General features: G+C 39.1%; 1 protein-coding gene across 1 annotated transcript in view; it reads right to left on the bottom strand.

Moving 5' to 3' along the window:
- Positions 1-773: 773 nt before the first annotated feature.
- The window catches only part of LOC109634906 (collagen alpha-1(XXV) chain), a 139,944-nt gene continuing 122,656 nt past the window's right edge, over positions 774-18,061 (bottom strand). Inside the window, exons 20-37 of the mRNA XM_069518703.1 lie at positions 17,196-17,240; positions 16,550-16,594; positions 16,200-16,277; positions 15,514-15,537; positions 14,188-14,232; positions 13,969-14,013; positions 13,671-13,751; positions 13,487-13,549; positions 13,337-13,387; positions 12,876-12,902; positions 12,189-12,269; positions 10,824-10,877; positions 10,636-10,689; positions 10,134-10,160; positions 9,490-9,543; positions 7,111-7,188; positions 5,243-5,281; positions 774-3,548 (exon numbers count right to left, since the gene is read on the bottom strand). Coding sequence (XP_069374804.1) covers positions 3,522-3,548; positions 5,243-5,281; positions 7,111-7,188; positions 9,490-9,543; positions 10,134-10,160; positions 10,636-10,689; positions 10,824-10,877; positions 12,189-12,269; positions 12,876-12,902; positions 13,337-13,387; positions 13,487-13,549; positions 13,671-13,751; positions 13,969-14,013; positions 14,188-14,232; positions 15,514-15,537; positions 16,200-16,277; positions 16,550-16,594; positions 17,196-17,240 — 918 coding nt within the window. The 3' untranslated portion in view covers positions 774-3,521. The remainder of the gene's footprint in view (positions 3,549-5,242; positions 5,282-7,110; positions 7,189-9,489; positions 9,544-10,133; positions 10,161-10,635; positions 10,690-10,823; positions 10,878-12,188; positions 12,270-12,875; positions 12,903-13,336; positions 13,388-13,486; positions 13,550-13,670; positions 13,752-13,968; positions 14,014-14,187; positions 14,233-15,513; positions 15,538-16,199; positions 16,278-16,549; positions 16,595-17,195; positions 17,241-18,061) is intronic.

The raw sequence follows: 18,061 nt of genomic DNA, 5'->3' as shown, positions 1-18,061 counted from the left end.
CTTACACGCGCACACACACGCACACGCACACACACAGCACTTTCCAGCTGTGACAAGTGCCGCGCGCGCAGTGACGTGTGAGGACTGGCATTTCGACAGCTGTTGTGCAGCCTCATCTACATAAATATACAGTCAGATATGGATATGAGGAAGAACTGCACACTGTTGTTTCAGCTGTATCTGAACTATATTTACGTAAGTCTCATTTCAAACATACCTGTATTTTACCAGAGCATTTCCATTTTACTTCAATCTATTCCAACAGTGGAATAGTTTTCTGCCAGTGTTTGTACTTCTACTTCCATTTTGAGGGAAACATTTGTCATTTATTTTTTAATTCAACATTTTGATTGCAGGACTTTAAGTAGAGGGATTAGAATACTTAATTCAAATATTTAAACTACATGTAAGTGTTCATAAAAAGGTTAATTTCACCAATTAGCTAATGTTATAAATATAAATATATAAATAAATATATGTAACCATTGGTTACTAACCAAGCTAACTCACAAAGCTTAACTTAGCTAAACAAACAAACAAAGCTAAGTTTACGAACTAAGTGAACTAAACTAACTAAGCTAACTAACGAACCAAACAAACAAATCAAACTAAAGACACTAACAATCATACAAACTAACAAAGCTAAGTAAAATAAGCCAACTAACCAAACATACAAAAAATTACAGTATACTTCCTCATAGCAGGGGTCAAATTATGTGCATATTTTATTGTTTTTGAATCAATCTGTCAATAAAAACATGTCTGTTGCATAATGTATTTGAAAGACTGCATTTATTTGGCTCCAACAGTACAGTCATATGAAATGTCATCTTCAAATATGAGATCGTGTGAACACAAGGGTCTTCAAAGAAATGTCAATCAAGTGGGTAAAAAAAAAAGTGTAACACAAATGCAGAACATAAACTTAACATGTGCCACAACCCAATAAAACAGAGGTTGTGACTCAAAAAGCCACAGAGTGGATTTTACTTTGCATTTTGAGCCACAACTGGTTTTTATTTTGGAGAGAATGTGGCAAAATAGTTACTTCAGTAAGGCTGCAGTGCATCGGAAGGGTACAGAAGTATGAGAGGTTCAATTTCTCACCAGAGATCAGTGCTGTCTTTCAGAAAAATGCGCAAAATTAGTCAATTATCCCAAACCTTTGCTCTGAAAGGTGAAAGACCTCCGAGCACTGACAAATACCCAGATGTGCACTCGCTCTGCTAATACTGACATGGAAATATCATTTTGGCACTTCTGCAAACAGCAGAATAATCTAAATATGAAACTTCAACCAGGAAATGCAACAATCAAACAAATGCAAACAAAATCAATCAAATAAAAAAAATTCAATTAGAAAATGTAGCTGCACATGCTAAAGATACAGCACTTTGTGAGAACAAATACTGTAACAAAGGCTGGATGTCAAAACACAAGATAAAAAAAAAAAACTAAATATGAAGTATTGGAAATCACTTTAAAACATGAGTGAAGGGACAGTTTAGAAATTGAGACTTAATGAAAGGTCCGTGTTCATAATGGTTTCTTTGTAAATAAACATTTTCTTTTTCCAGGTAGTGGTAACACAGGGTAGCATGACTGAACAAATGGAGCTACAGAGATCACAGGTCGTGTGACAGTTCAGCTGCATTTGATGCTACACACATTAACCAAAGTATAAATTGCACTTATTGTCAAATGAGCACACATCTTAACAGTACAGTAATAATAATAATCCACTATACATATATCAAACTACATTCAATGCAAAGAGGAGAGAGAGAGACAGAGAGAGACAGAGAGAGAGAGCATGAGAAAAAGCTGTGATGTTTAGCGTGGTTGCATTGGCTGGGCCCATCAACGCTCGGGCCACCAGTACCTTGTTGTCGTACTTAGCGTTCTGACGCACTAAATTAAATAAAAGCAGATGTATTCCATTATAAGGCCTATAATCTGAATGCACACTGTAATTTGTAAAAACTGACCAACTTCCTTCACACTGTGCCACTTTGCATAACTGTTTCACAATGCCTTTGCGCGATCCAAAAGTCGCAGCAGCGGAAAAGAAACAAAGCCAAAAAAACAAAACTACTGAGAGGAATGCTGTTCCGAACCAAAAATGCCTTCATGTTAGAAATTATAGAAAAAAATAAATAAACGTACCACTTAAAATACTGACACAAATATATGCACAAAAAACTTTTAAATGTTACATACATAAAAAAAACCAACAACAATAAAGAAACCTGTTGTGTTGTTCTGGCCACTGTTAGAGCACATGAACTGGGCCGACTATCAGTTAGCACCATTATAATCTGTGTCTCCTTTCTTTATAATGATGAGATGAACTGTACAATCAAACAGAAACCAGACATCCTCTCCAGTCCAATTGTGGTCGCTGCTACATCACAACAAAATGTTGGTTTTTGTTTATTCCCATCCGCCCTGACAGTAAATCACTCACAAATATATATTTGCAATGTTGAAGAAAAAGACTGCGAGTGTCACCTCGCATAGCACAAACTGTGTCAGGAGGAATTTGAATTCACGACCTAGAGGCTGTGGTGAAAAATAAATCTAGCTCCGATTATTTTTGCTCCATCCGATATGGAATGTGACATAACTGGCCACGCTTTAGCTTGTGGTTCCATTTACTGACAATTGCAGCTATTCTGACATGTTTTCTGTGTTTTCTATATGTTTAAGACAATTCATGAGGTGGAAAAGATAATAATCAGCCTTAATACGACACATCAGAAACACCAGTGACTGTCCCTGCATGAAACAAAACTGTGCGCTCCTCTGCAGCAACGCTTACGCTCAACATCCAAGAATAAACTGCATACATGCAGTGAACTGACAACACTGCACAAATGACATCCCAGAGTGAAAAACGCGGGATCTGTTCCGCACAAACAAAGAGCTTCTTTCTCCAAGAGTGAGATCGGAGGCTGATGGACACAATCTGAAGCTACAACTATTTCAACATCCTGTAAAAATAAAATGAGAAACAGAGCATCTTCTCGATACAATACAACCAAAGCTTACCCCTTCTGAAATCAACACCATTCCGTAAAATTAAAAACATCATATAAAGTTTCTGATAAAAGGAATGAATAAAAGCTTGAGGCACCAAAGGCTATTATACACAAAATACAAACAATGTTTAAGAATGAGAGCAAAAAAAAAGAAAGAATAATGTAAAGATATAAGTGATTGCATTCTGTTGACGCTCTCAGTGTTGACCCTGAGAGGCAGTTCTTCACGACTCCCCTTCATAATCCTCCGACAGAGAAAGGGTGGGTGGGGGGGGGGGGGTCCCAAGTAGACCTGTCCGGTCCCAAATCCTTGTTTTGTTTTCCTGCCCCCTCCCCCATCTGTCCAGAGACGTGCGGTGCCACTGACGCTTGGCCACAAGTGCAACAGTGAAAAAAACCCTGCTGATGTCAGACCCTCTCGCCGGCCGCACCACAATAAAGCAACAATAACCAACAGCTCTACTTTCTGCGGAAGGGTTTTCAGGCTACCAGCCACGGCGTGACTCCCTTGGGAAGATTGAAGGAAAGCAAAAAAATAAAAATAAAAAATCACTGATTTAGAGCTCTGGGTTTGTTTTTCTATGTTAGTGTTGTGTTTCTTTCTCTGCAGAAGCCATGACGCAACCACAAAACAGTGACATGTATGTACAATACATATAAATATAGATTCAGTACACTACTCATGCTTTTGCAGGGGGGGGGGGGGGGGGGGGGGTCAGGGGTGCAATGTTCTGTTTGGCACAGTCTTTTTTTAGTCTTCCAGAAAACGATGCTGCTTGAGAGGGGTGGTCAGACGAAACAACACAAAACACCTATAGCGTTTGGTGTTAGAGAGCCAGTCCAGATCCCCTTCCTCCCCCTTCTCCTCCTCCGTCTCCTTTCACCATCGAGAATCTGGTCAGGCCGCGACGCTCCAGTTTGAGCCATGCAAAGACTCTAAAGAGACAAGTTCTGCCGCCAGCCGAGGATCTGAACTCAACCACGGCGACGTGGATGCGAGAGAGCACACACACACACGTGTTTGTTTTTTTGTTTTTCACACAGCGTTGTGAGTAGAAGCAGCTTAGGGACAATTATCTCTTTTTTTTCTCTTTTGTATCATTGTACACAGACTTCTTCGTTTCTCTTTTGTACTATTCTTTTTTTCCCCCATTAAAAAAAACTATAAATACCATAAAAGAAGCATTATTTACAAACTCCATGCGTTTCAGGTTAGAGTGATCACTGCAAGAAAAACACAGAAGAGAGAATGACATGAAGACGTTTCCAGTATGTTTCATGATTTGTACAATGTTGAGTGAGGGAAAAACATCGAGCGCTATGGCGACTGATTGAACAGGAAACCCATGCAAACATGAAGAGGCACAAACAATCGATCAAGTGAAGAAAATATTAAGAGATACATTTATTATATTATCCACTAGGCAGGAACTTAAGTGAACTAGTTCTGAAGCAGGGCCACGTCTCAACCACATCACGCTCTGTTTGTCTCCAATTTCTCCACCCAACGTTTCCTTTTCCTTCATCCATTCATCCTTCTGCCTCATCCCTCCCTGTGCTCACCCAAACCATGCATATCAAGATGGACATGTCAGCTCCTCGAAAGTGAAGCCTCAGCTCAATCGACACCTGGTGGCTGGCTGCAGAATAGGTCGTCAATCCGACCTCCTCACATATTAATTGATGGGACATGGACCAAACAGAAAGTCTAATATATTTTTTCTATGGTTTCTGTCGTTTTAGGTAGCATTCCAAAATGGATGCTATAAAAATTAGGTGAAACTTGATGATAGACAGCTGAGACTAACTGAGTTTGTGTGCGGAGTAACTAGATGATGCATCCATCTTTATATGGGGGTCTATGTTCCTAACCCACATCCCTCATCCCTATATTCCTACATCCTCTTTTCCCTCCCTAACCTCCATCCATCTGACCTCCTTCCTGGTCAGCCTATCAGACTGATCCTCACCTTAATCCCGTCTCTCAACATCCATACACTTTCCATGAAAAATTACACTTTGTTGAGACGTGGTCCTGCTAGTGAACAAGTAAATTAATCACAGCTCGGTTTTAAAAATCTATAGATGCAGATGTAGGATTGAGAGGATTAAAATGTTTTCTGACATTTGAGATTTGACGAATATTTTTCCACTGCAGTTGCTGTCATTTAACAGAAAAATACAGAATACGCTTATCTTACCTTCTGCCAGCATCCAGGCATTGGTAATCCATCTGGGCCCTGTTCAGAGGAAGAGTAGCAGGGAAGGATAAACAACAATGAGAAGTGCAGAGGAAAAAGAGGGTTTGCATGTAATACATGAAGATCACACAAAGATGATAATGAGTAGACTTTGTGCTATTACACACCAGAAATGCCTATTTTATATATATATGAATAGAAACACACACAAGCCTGCATCACAAAGTTGGAGTTGATATGAAGGAATCTCCCATCATGTCAAACTATAAACTGACAGGGAAATATTCCATCCTAAACAATTTCCAAATCAAAACCAGCTTCTAAACAGCAATGAAGTTTTTCAAAAGAAAGCATAACTATTATGTTCATTGTTAATGAAAAGGTTTAACTGTGTAGGACTTCTGGGTATTGAAATCCTTAAATTTAAGTAGTTGCCGACTTGTAAAAACTACTCTGCCCTTGCATTAAAGCAACGCTATGCGACTTTTACTGAGCAGCAGCGACCTCTACAGCCAGTGGTGATTAAATTGGTCGGACTCCTAGGCCCGAGCGATGGAGTGGTTCTTATGTAAAGCCTATCAAGCTCTGACTGTGTAAGTACCAGAAGAGCTGCTTCTGTAACAAACATACCAAGGTCTGTTCAGAATTCTTTACATTTTAAAATTTTCCTCACCAAATATCTGAGGTAAACGCTGGATTTAAATTACTTTGAAGTATTTCCCCTGAACTTGCTGCGCCGGATTCTGGCAAATTAAGCTACGACTATCAGTCAGTTCCACATTTCTCACAGGAGATACCCACTCACCAAGAACAGATGTTCAGGGTGAGGAGAGGGAATGAAAAAAGCACCATTCTCCCTCCCAAGTCAGTGAACCATTAAACTAACTTTGAAAGTTCCATAGTGTTGCTTTAACTGGACTGTTTACATCAACATATTCATATATGTAATGTTTAAATGTTAAATTTAGCAACATAGGGAGGATGCAGATTGCAATAACTGTTCATCAAAATCCACTCCAGGAGCTGTAAAGTTGTGAATATATTGTGCTGGTCTGTGTGACTGCAGTCGCTGCAGATGTCACGTTTTGTAAAATAACGTGTAATGAAAACTCCAAGAGCAAAACCAGATTCATGCATGCAGTACACATCATAATACATCTCATGCATGGCAATATATGAATATACATTTACAGCTGGTTCATGTAAATGACTGGAGATGTAATTTAATGAGATGACATTTGTTATGTTTTCTTACCCATTACCATTATTGCTCTTTCATTTCATTATCTACACAGTATGCTTAATCACACCCAATGCTATCTTTACTATCACTTCTATATTTGACCACAGTCTACTCCAATTGATTTTCCTCTTGTCACGGTCTGGCCCAATTGGTACAAATACAGGAAGGGTGGAAAAGGGAAGTTAACAGAGTAAAGGAGGGGTCCATGTGCCTATCGCAACTCATCAGTAAGGGAGTCTGTGTTAGCGCCATGTTAAAAGGTCACTGAAAGAATCAGTTTCAGGGAAATGGGAACTAAGCAGAACTTTTTTTCTCAAGTTTTAATCCAGGGAATGAAAGGATTCAGTTAGAGGAATAGATTTTAAGAATCATATGTCTATTTTGTATATTTGGCTTGTAAGAATGTCACTAAAAGAGGCTGCTTGCGGTCAGAGAGTTAGTGGGATGACTGGTGATGTGTGTTCTTTTTTAATGAATTTATAACTGTAATGTAGCTGTGGTTAAAATAAGGTGTATTCATGCTTGCTGTGTTCTCAGGTCATGCATGGTCTCTGGTTTCAGCAGTGACTGAAGGTGAAGAGGCATGCATTGGTTAGGAGTTGGAGGAAAAAGAGAAATACTGTACCAATTGGCATGGGGCATCCAGCCCGTCCAGACCTGGCTGCCCTGGTTCCCCCTTTTCACCCTTAAATCCCCGGAAACCCTGTTTGCAAAGATGACCTGGGAGTGTTACTGGGAGAGAGGTGGACGACCCTTAACCCCTGCGTCTGTCCGCTACGACAGATACACGGGTGCGGTGGCGAGGAAAGGAGCTGCCCTGTGAGCTTGCAGATACCACATTCCAGCCCAGATATACGTCATCATCAACACTGAATGACATGTTTTAGAGTTTCTGGAAATAAATGGTATCTGGTTGGTGTCAGGTTGTCTGGCGGAAGCTGGGTATCTGCTTCGCCAAAGGGCGCTCAGTCCTGGTTCGGGACGACTGCTCTACAGTTCGCAGTTTTGACATACCAATGGGCAGGGTGCATCTAATCCAGGGGCACCCTGTTCTCCTTTCTCCCCCTTAGGCCCTTTTTTGCCCTTCTTTCCCTTCTCCCCCTGTGGATACAATGGTTGGGTCAAGTTAAAATCAGTTTTTGTTGAACATTGGGACAGCACTGCTATTAGGAGGGGAGTGATTAAACAGGAAGGCCCATGAAGGAGAAAGACACATAGTCAGTGTTAGATAGGAGGGGATACCAGACAGTACTGGATATTCTAAAAAAAACATTCCTCATCACAGACAGAGGACAAAAAAGGGGAGTAATATAGTGGGAAGAGGTGGAAAACAGCTGATTGCCAAAAGGGGGGGTCAAGGGCACAAAGGATGAGAAAGAGTAGCAGGGAGAAAACCTCCAGAGAGACAGAATTAAATACTACGACACACCAAAAAGTTAAAACTGTATCCCTTCAGGATAAAACATTATTAGTTATAAAATGTTAGTCGATATATATGAGTGTGACAAGAACATTTTAGCAGCAGATGTAATATCACAGGTTGGTTTCCAGCCAACATGAGATGAGATGTTTGATGTGATTCTACTTTCAAACGGGATGAATTTGCAGCAAACTGTTGAATTGTGTAGATACAACAAACCTGTGACCTGTGGCACGGTCACACATGCATGAATGTGAAGCTAACATCGTGGGTCAAAGTTCACCAACGTTGAACTCTCTGCTAAGCTACGATGCAATTTGCTTCGCTGCAGGAAGGAAATGTTTTATTCACTCCCTCGCTAGCGGGAGATGAAGGTTCACCATTGTGTAACCAGGCTTGTAAACTACGTCACAATTTATGGTCCGCCTCCTTCAAAGGATGCATTTAGAGGATGATTGCATCACAGCATCTGATTTCGAAGGCTCCTCCATAGCGGGCCTTTCCTCCCTGAGCAACAAAGGCTCCGATGGCTGGATGCCTCTCGGGCCAACTTATCCCAGGATTCATTGCGCTGTGATGACAAGCTTACTTCAAAAGAGATAATGGGAGGGCAAATGGCAAGACCAAAACATCTGATGCTTACACTTTTAAATGCATGTATCTGACGGTACATATATCAAAAAACCAAGGGGTATTAAATGTTCTTGTGTCCAACTGTTGCTAGGCGACAGGGTTTACAGAAATCCTCCATAGACCTCACCGACTCATTTCAGTTCAGCCTTTACGTTCTACACAGCCCATGAAATCTTATTTTAGTGTTTGTTTATTGTTTTTTTTCATTTCATATTTAATTTTCTTGATCCATAATCTGTCATTTTCATTACCGACAGTTATTACTTAATACCTGGAACAGGAGCAGAGCTATATGACCTGTGGGAAAATGGTCTGTAAATACGCACATTCACAGAGAAGTATCTTTATCGTTGCGTTCCAGGAATGGGATACAGTTTCTAAACAACACAAAACATCTAAGAAACAAGTGAAAAGTGAAAAGAGACGAACAGACTAAGCTCTGAACGACTGCTGTGTGCACGGGCAAGGGAAGAGTTATCAACAGGCTGGAGTAAAATGTGAGTTCATGCATGGAAACAACAGAAGAGTGAATTCTAAGAGCCTGCTGTCAATGGACTTGTTGGATCTGACACGTTCGGATGCTGAGAATGAGACTGGACTTGGGACTTTGAAGAATGAGATGACAAATCATTTAAAGGTGGAGAACAAAAGCTGATCTGAGAGGACTGGTGATGATTCATTATGCAAAGGCAGGTTTACATCGTACAGAGCTCCAATTGGTTCACATAGCGAAAACAGACTTAAGTGAAGCCTACATGAACCAAACTATCAATTCATTAGGAAGCACTTTCATATTTCACAGTGTGTTGTTATTCTCTCAGTAATCAGTGTCTCAAACTCGACTACATCTTCATTAACACCTAAACAAGTCCCATCACTGTCCATTGACATCAGTCCTCATCAATGTTAAGGGCTTGACTCAGCAAGTCATCACATCATTTCTACATCTACCTTTTCTCCTCTTTCCCCAACGTCGCCTTTCTCTCCCCTTAAGCCTGGCAACCCCTGTAAGAGTACAACTCCGCTTCATTACTTTACTGAGCAAACACAAAAGGGCTTTTCATCGTCCTAACGAAGCTGATCAAAATTTTTGAACAAAAGAATTTAAAAAATCTGAATTTTAGAAAGGGAGAAAAAGAGTCTAAAAGATTTCTGATGTATGTGACAACTCTCCAGGATCAGATGCAACAATGTACAAACCAAAGCTTGAGCAGGTGACAAACCTGTTTCTTCTGTTGATCACTGATTGGCCGATTAGCACCCAGAGGTAAAGCATCAATCACCCTACACTAAGTTTAGCCAGCTGGATTGTGGAAATAATAACCATATAAATGTCATATATAGATTATCTTTACATGGGCACATACAACACATGCCCTAATCTCACTTCCGCTTAGATTCTAATGAAGAAAAAGTGGGTTTGATTGTGTTGTTGCATTTAATTCTGGTGAGTTGCACCTTCTCGTACTTTTCTTTATTTTAAAGCCTTGCTTTTTTCTTGTCAAAGCATTCCTATGATGGAGGAGGTCATTTGATTCAGTGAAACATTATTCATGGTTTTGGGTCTCTGAGTTGTGAAAGTTCCACAGACTTACGTCTAAGCCTGGTGTTCCAGCAGCTCCCTGAAAATAAAGAACATCAGGCGTCACAAAGCTAGAACTATTATTTAATCGACTGCAAAGAAGGTGGAGGTGTTGCTGAAGGGAGCAGACATGCAAAGACCGGCTTCAGTTGCAACTGATGAGTTCAATGTATTCCCAGCTTTTATCCACACATTCACAGATCTATGTGCACATTCACAGACTTGTTACACATTTAACTATGCACACACAGATCCTGAATACACACTTGCAGATTCCTGTATGGATGGAGTATCATTTATACATCTGATTACATATACATATATATATATATATATATATGCTGATATTCATACACATACGCAATCCATAAATACACATACATATATGTATCCAATTTAATAATCAACAGATCTAAATAAAAACTGTTATTGATTTAAAAGGAGTAAGTAACACAATAAAATTAAACTAATCTCTGAATGAAATGTTTCTTTAAGAAAATAAAAGTGTCACTTACAGGTAGTCCATAAGGTCCCCTTGGTCCTGGCTCACCCTGTGCTCCTCTCTCACCCTAACACAAATGGATCAATGTTGTAATCATATAAATCCCACATGATATATTTAAAATGAGGTAATATTTAAAAAAAAAAATCAATAAATATTAAAGTTAAGATGTATCAACAGTGAGATAAAAAAAAATCTTACTATGTCACCCTTTGGTCCAGCGGGACCAGCTGGACCTGACGGTCCATCCATGCCCTGCAAGACAGCAGCGTCATCATAGTGAGTTTACAACCTGTAGCAGGTATTTCAATATAAAGTTGAGAGCAAGAACCATGTTTAACATCCACATATGTACAGTGTACATGTCCCCATGTGGTTTGACCTACAACCAGCACATAGGTTTACAGCTAATCCACGTGCATTGGCCACAAAGGACATTTACAACTGTTGACAGTTAAAGTATGAGTGTGTGTTAATGCAACACGGGACAGACGAAAGCCTTGCAGTGTCTAATCTAACTTTGTCCCTATTGTCACTGAAGTGTTGCTCATTCGACTCCTGAGACCTGACTAAGATCTAACAATGAAAAAAATCTAACTGTCTTTTCATGAGATACAATAAAATGAGGTGACAAGGGGAAAATAAAGTATGAGGAAGACAATGAAGGACAAAAAAATGACACAAGTATAAATTAAGAAAATAAATATTCCACAGCCTTAAATGTTACAGGTGATGATCCCACCGCTATAACCAATCTGCCTTTAGAGTGAGTTAACCCCTCCAACCTAATCAATATATGGACTGGTAAATACATAAATGAATAAATATAAGTAGAAATGAATAAATGAATAAATGTAAAAATGAATAAATAATTAATATGTTAGCAATGAAAAAATAAATAAATGAATGAATGTCATTATTAAAAAAAATAATAAATGTGGAAATTAGTTACAAAAAATAGATGTTAAAATGAGTAAATGAAAAATGAATACATACATAAATAAATAAATTACTGTAGGAATACAGAACTAGCCTTAAACTAAGTATTTTTCATTTATCTATGTATTCATCTATTTCTGCATTTATTTATATATTAATAGTTGTGTAATCTTTTGTCCTTCATACAAGATGGGGGACTGTATGGAGGGTGAGCGGGAGAGAAGTAGACAGAGGTCGGGTGGTGAAGCCCCTTGGTCACTTGACACTCACCCCAATTCCGGGCTTGCCGTCCAAGCCGGAGGCTCCCTGCGTGGTTATGGAGGTATGAGTGACATGAACAAGGCGGGATTAGTACCAGATGAACACTGTTATTAGGACAGCTTGATGGTAGGGTTCACAACAACTACATTACACTGTGCGTTACAGGGAGCTTGGCGAAGTAGTCAGGTCGGGCAAATGGACATGAGGACAGAAAATGTCAAAGGCAGTATAGACACACGCACACACGCAGACACACACTCAACAAAAAATCAGACAGGACATTGTTTGTTTTTTTTCCTATAGATGTCTGGAGGGAAGACGAGGCTCGGTGGTTGGACATATCCACCGGGGCGTGGCTGTACTTACAGGGAGACCCAGAGGTCCACGATCCCCTTTGTGTCCCGGTTCCCCTCGCATCCCCTTCAAACCATGCAATCCAGATTCACCCTGGGAAAATGGGGGAAACAAGGGCAGACACAGTTGCAATCAGTCAATCTCTTTGAGTATTTCATGATACCAACTTCCCCTGTAGGATTTGCATGTCTGCCTACTTTACGTTCACTCTCCTGTGTGTGTATCCTCTGCTCCCCCAGTAAACGCCGAATATCTGAAACACCTCTAATTGGATCCTTAAATTTCTCTTCAGAAGATAAATCATTTCTTGGAAAGCGTTTCCTATGGTAATGTTGACAATATAAGAAATATTGAAATTGTATTGTGGCAGAAATTAGAATTGAATAATTAGCATGTTGTTTTAAAGTTTATTATTGATATTAGAAACAACAGATGCAGTTAGGAAGACCATGACATGTGGTCAAAAGCTCTGGAAACAGCAGAAAGATGTGCATCAAGCATTTAGTAACTGTAACAGGGGATGTTTCAATTATTTAAAATGCCTAAAAACACTTAAAGCTAACTTGAATTTTGATAATAGTTAAAGGAATTCATTTAAAAAATAATGTTTTTGGTTTAATAACAGACTCAATGACTTGAATATGTCCCGCTTTCCTTTCTGTAAAGTAACTGAGCTTTTACTGTGTTATTGAGATTTACCTTTGGTCCGGGGAAACCGTGGGGTCCCTGAAAAATATCAAAAGACAAAGAATATTAGTTTGTTAAGCTGCTCTTTGAACTGATTATCTTCATTTATCACCATGTTACTTTCAATACCACACAACATAAACAGCTACTGGAGCTGAACACACATAAGGTACAACAGCATCAAAACCAGGCTGTTCTGAGTTTAGTCTTTTAGCAGCTTTTCTACACAAAAGACCACAAAGAGAAAATAACTGAGGTTGTTGCATAAATGGAGGTTTAATTATTGACATATTGTAACAAGAGCCGATGTGATCTATATGCTTTATTATCTTGGGCTTGTAAATTATTCAAAAGGCTCCCTTGTTAATAATTTGTGGGTCAATCTCATGTATAAAGTTTGCATTTTTAGATTTATAGTGTGTAATTAACTGAGTTTTGGGATGTGCCAAATGTAAATACTTAAAAAAACTCACCATGGGTCCTGGCGGTCCATGGGGCCCTAGAGGCCCTGGAGAGCCAATAATCTGAAATATACACATTTTATTACAGTTAAGCAAGTTTTGAAAGAATTTCACAGCATTTTCAATACAAGTGACTGATATTTGTGAAAAGTTGAGTCTTACTGAAGGACCCTGAGGACCAGGGAGACCCAGATCTCCCTTTTCTCCCTTGAGCCCATTGACACCCTGAGGTGAAAAACAGCTTTATGTCACGTGTAGAAGATGGATGGACATTCCTTGTGACAACAAACATTTCATGCATCTCAAAGGCTTTTATCTGAGAAAAATAGTGTAAATAGCTTCTTACAGGTAGACCAGGTAAACCAGTTGCTCCTTTCTCCCCTGAGGCTCCAGGCATTCCCATGTCTCCTTTTGAACCTTTGTAGCCCTGAGAGAAGAAAGTTATTCTTAACCACTCTTAAATGCACTTTGTTTTAAAAATACTGAGATTTAAAAAAAAAAAAGCTTAAATGTCCTTTGAGTGCAAGATTTACTAAAATTTCTAGTCATCATCCGAATGAATATCAAGAGATATCTGAATGTCACAGTTCTTTGAAAACCAATCCAAATAGAACTCAGCAATGCATGAGAATATAAGAACTCACTCTTTCTCCATCGAGTCCAGGGAGACCGGGCATACCTCGATCCCCCTGGGACAAAAGAAAAGAAGGTTTTTACAGACACATAATGAAATGCTCAGTGATTTAGCAAGTGCATGGCAGATATAAGTTGTGAGTCTTAGCGAAAGGAGCAGGTACCATTCACACACCACGGTAAAATACAACATTAGCCTCACGAGACAAAGTGCAGAAGACATTGTTTACCTTTACACCCTGAGGTCCAATTGGCCCCGGAGGCCCAGCAGGACCCTGCACAGGTGGAGATAGAAAAGGGAATTTTACAAACAATTCCATTAAACGTACAAATCACACTTGGCTCTGCACCATCTGCTAAACAACTGTTTTCAGACTGCATCACTGACCATCACTCTGAGACCATTGGCAAACAGTGCAAAATATGTTAGTTAACAGGAAGCTCAACTTGAAAGACACATGCTGAGGTTGTGAACAAATTAGCTGGATTATTAATCTCCATTATTTTGCACAATACAAATACATTATTTCATAATTTCAAATACCTTAGATTTTTTGTTTTTCAGTGATGATCAATGATACTATTTTTACTTACTACACTTAACTTTTTCTGGAAACTGGAAGTTCCTGTGTTAGTTGGTATTTATTGATTCAGCACTTAGCTGATGACAGGATAATAGGTGAGAGTTTCATTGCATTCATGAAAAAGTGAATAAGATGCTGTGATAAATCATTTCCAATTCTTTCTCCTTTATCTGCAATGTGTGCATTTTTTTCATTGCAGGAATAACATTCATTTTAAGAATACGCGAGTGTAACAAGTTCCATAAATACAATCACATTATAGTCTTTAAAGGTCCAGTGTGTAAGATTTGGGTGAAAAGGATCTATTATAAAATAATCTGAGTGATGTTTTCATGAGTTTGTTTCATCTAAATTGTACAAATATTTTTTCTTTACTCTAGAATGGGCCCTTTATATTTAAATACTTTATATTATATATATATAGAGCGGGTCCTCTCTACGGAGGCAGCCATGTTTTTTTTTTACAGTTATCCAAACTGAAAGCGACCACAGCTTCTCTCTCATATTTGGAAGGGGAGGGTGAGGTGAGGGGTATTCAGCTGCAACATGCAATTTCACCACTTGATGTCACAAAATTTAACCTTTAACCTTAAAAGATTATGACAGAGGCCCTGTTAAAGACAGAACGTCAATGTTAGCCAGTAAAGATTGGTGCATATTCCTAAAAACAAATGTTAAATGAAATCAAACCAGTATGATTTTGACCACAAGTGGAGGGTGTGAGTTTTGGAGAACAGACATTCAAGGAAACAACCAGCAACTAAGGAAGCATGAAAGCTTGGTCACAAAGAACCATCAACAAGGCACCGAATGCACTTTCATTCATCGTGAAGCAAACATGTTGCTGGGTGAGGGAGCACGAATACAACAGGGCAGCGCAGGCCAGGTCGGGTTGGGTTGGGCCCATGCGAGGACAAAGATGAATCACTTGTGGCGATGATACAATACACAGAGAACACAGAGCCTAATTACCGTTACTGTAATAGTGGTAATCTTCTGCAGTAGGCCAAAGGAGTGGGGAGGAGATGACAGATAAGATTGCAGAGGTGACACAGAAAAGAAACCTTGGTGTCAGCACATTGCTGCATCAATACACACACACACATTTAGTTCTGCATTAACCAACACATGTTAGACTATATTATCTGGAGAAGAGGGTCCTGCACAATACATTTCTCATTTTCTTATTAAAAAGAGACACAGGAACTGATTCAGTCTGCTAAAACACATTTTAAACTGCAAAAAGCGCAACCTCATCTTTTCCCAAATAAGTTACTGAGCATGTATTTGGCATCCTGGAGTGTGGTTTGAGGATTTAAGATGTTCACAACCATGTGGGTACAGTTGTGAAAAGGTCTTTGTCATTATTGCATAACCAAAATATCAACAAGAGATACATCTGTGGATAAGGGCAGTTGTTAAAATGCCCATCCATCACCCGCATTACGCATCCTTACTTCTTGCAAATACATAAATATAGCAGCCCGTCCTGCATTTGGAGTTGCAATGAGTCATATAGAGGGAACTATTTTTATTTAAAAGTAAGCAGATCGCAGTCAAAAGTCCTGTTTCATTGTGCCATGCACTATTCCAGATATTCGTCTCTGAACCAACAGACGTGAGGGAAAAGTGCTGCATTAAATACAGACTTATCTGACCTGTAAAGCCTCCTGTATGTTTCCATTGTAGTCGATGATTTCAGTGGCCCCTTGGTCTCCTTTCTGCCCAGGGGGCCCCTAGTTCACATTAAGAAACACCTTTGAAACTCTGCATCTTGTTTCATACTGCACACTTTATATTTATACACAACATCAGAGACATTAAGACCCAGGGCAGGATTGACCACTGCCCCCTTGTGGTACACTGTGTGTGGTAACGCTGACAATCTGTCTCACAGGAAATCCAAATCTGAGGCATTTGTAACATTTAATATGATGAATATATTTATTTAAAATCTTTAACATTCATAATTTAATATTTATTTGTAATGACTGAAAAAGATGCTTACCTTCGGGCCGATGAGTCCCAAATCTCCTTTATCTCCAGTCTCCCCCTGATTGAAGAGGACAAGCAAAACATTCAGAGCTCAAAAAAGTGCTCTTGTTAAATTCTGGTGGTGATAATATATATCAATTATTAATTTACCAACACATAATATGACATCTACTACTTTACACTTTTTGAGCATTGTACACAAATAAAAAAACCAAAGCATATAAAAGTGAGTAACTATAAATTAAGATACACTTCATAATCAAACATTAAAAGCAGTTAAGTCAGACAACTCAAGTTCAAATGTTTATTGCAGCAGTAGAATAGGTTTGTGTTTGGCTTCTAGGCTCCGACTTAATCACTCCCCTGATATGATTACACAGATATGATGGGAATGACGAACAAATACTTGTAACTCTCGTCGGAGTTTTTAACAACAATAAGTATTATCTTGGAGCAACATATGTGTTGTTTGAGGATCTTATAGTGTTTGACATCTCTGGAACAAACTAAATTCAAGACTCTGACCTGAGCAAATCTAAGGGTGGAAATCATAGATCTTCATTACCTGCAAAGGAAATTACCTGATCCTAACATCATGGCTCACTTAGATCGGAAGCTCTGTGCACCATATTTAAAGAAAACACATCTGCTGCACTCACCTTTGACCCTTTAGGACCAGGTGTACCGGCCTCTCCTTGTGACCCCTGCCATGAATAGCAAAACATTGTTAATTTATGATGGCATGATTAAAACAAAACAAAAAAGAAAAGCCAAGTATCAGAGAAATAAACATAAAACTAAAAATCCAAAACAAACCCTCTTTAGTGGTTCAACCCAAATTCATCATAAATAATTCAATATAATCCACATTTCACAAAAGAAATATCAATCTCCTATTCCTCCGGAGAGTGAAACACAGTCAGCTCCACAAAATATAACCAGCTTTGAATTTGTCATTACTGGCAAGCAATGGAGAAAGTGTTTATTTGAACTCTGGCATTGATCAAGTAGGGGCTCCACTTGTGGGGTTTCTAATTGGACGTGAAATGGATCTCTGGGTCGCCTAAGTTTAAGTTGGTTTAAGCTACCTGCTTTCTCAGCCAGACCTAAACCTAGACCTCAACAATGGTCAGCTCATTTATATTTGGTTTACTTTTCAGAGACCCCAGGGAAAAGCCCTGACCTTATTACAGGCCATAATTGTTAAGACAGATCTCTTTGTTATAAGATTAAATTCTGGATGCATTGAACAAACAATTGTTCTGGGAACGCAGAATGACAATGAATTTCCAAATTCCTCGCACTATCCAGAAATAAAGCTAAAATATTACAAACTCTGCCGTCTTGTGCATTCGGAGTCAGCCATCAGGGGATGGAGCCCCGATACAAGAACTCGACCAATCACAAGTAAGTCTCAGCTGTCAATCTTGACGTGTCGCCACATGTTTAATATCATCAAATAACTAATTAAAACCTGTGCTCAGAAACACGAGCACTTGAACAAACATCACTGTGATAAGAACTG

The sequence above is a fragment of the Paralichthys olivaceus genome, chromosome 22, assembly GCF_024713975.1.
Source record: "Paralichthys olivaceus isolate ysfri-2021 chromosome 22, ASM2471397v2, whole genome shotgun sequence".
NCBI lineage: Eukaryota > Metazoa > Chordata > Actinopteri > Pleuronectiformes > Paralichthyidae > Paralichthys > Paralichthys olivaceus.
The sequence above is the reverse complement of the archived record's forward strand: the minus strand, read 5'-3'. Positions and strand labels throughout refer to the sequence as shown.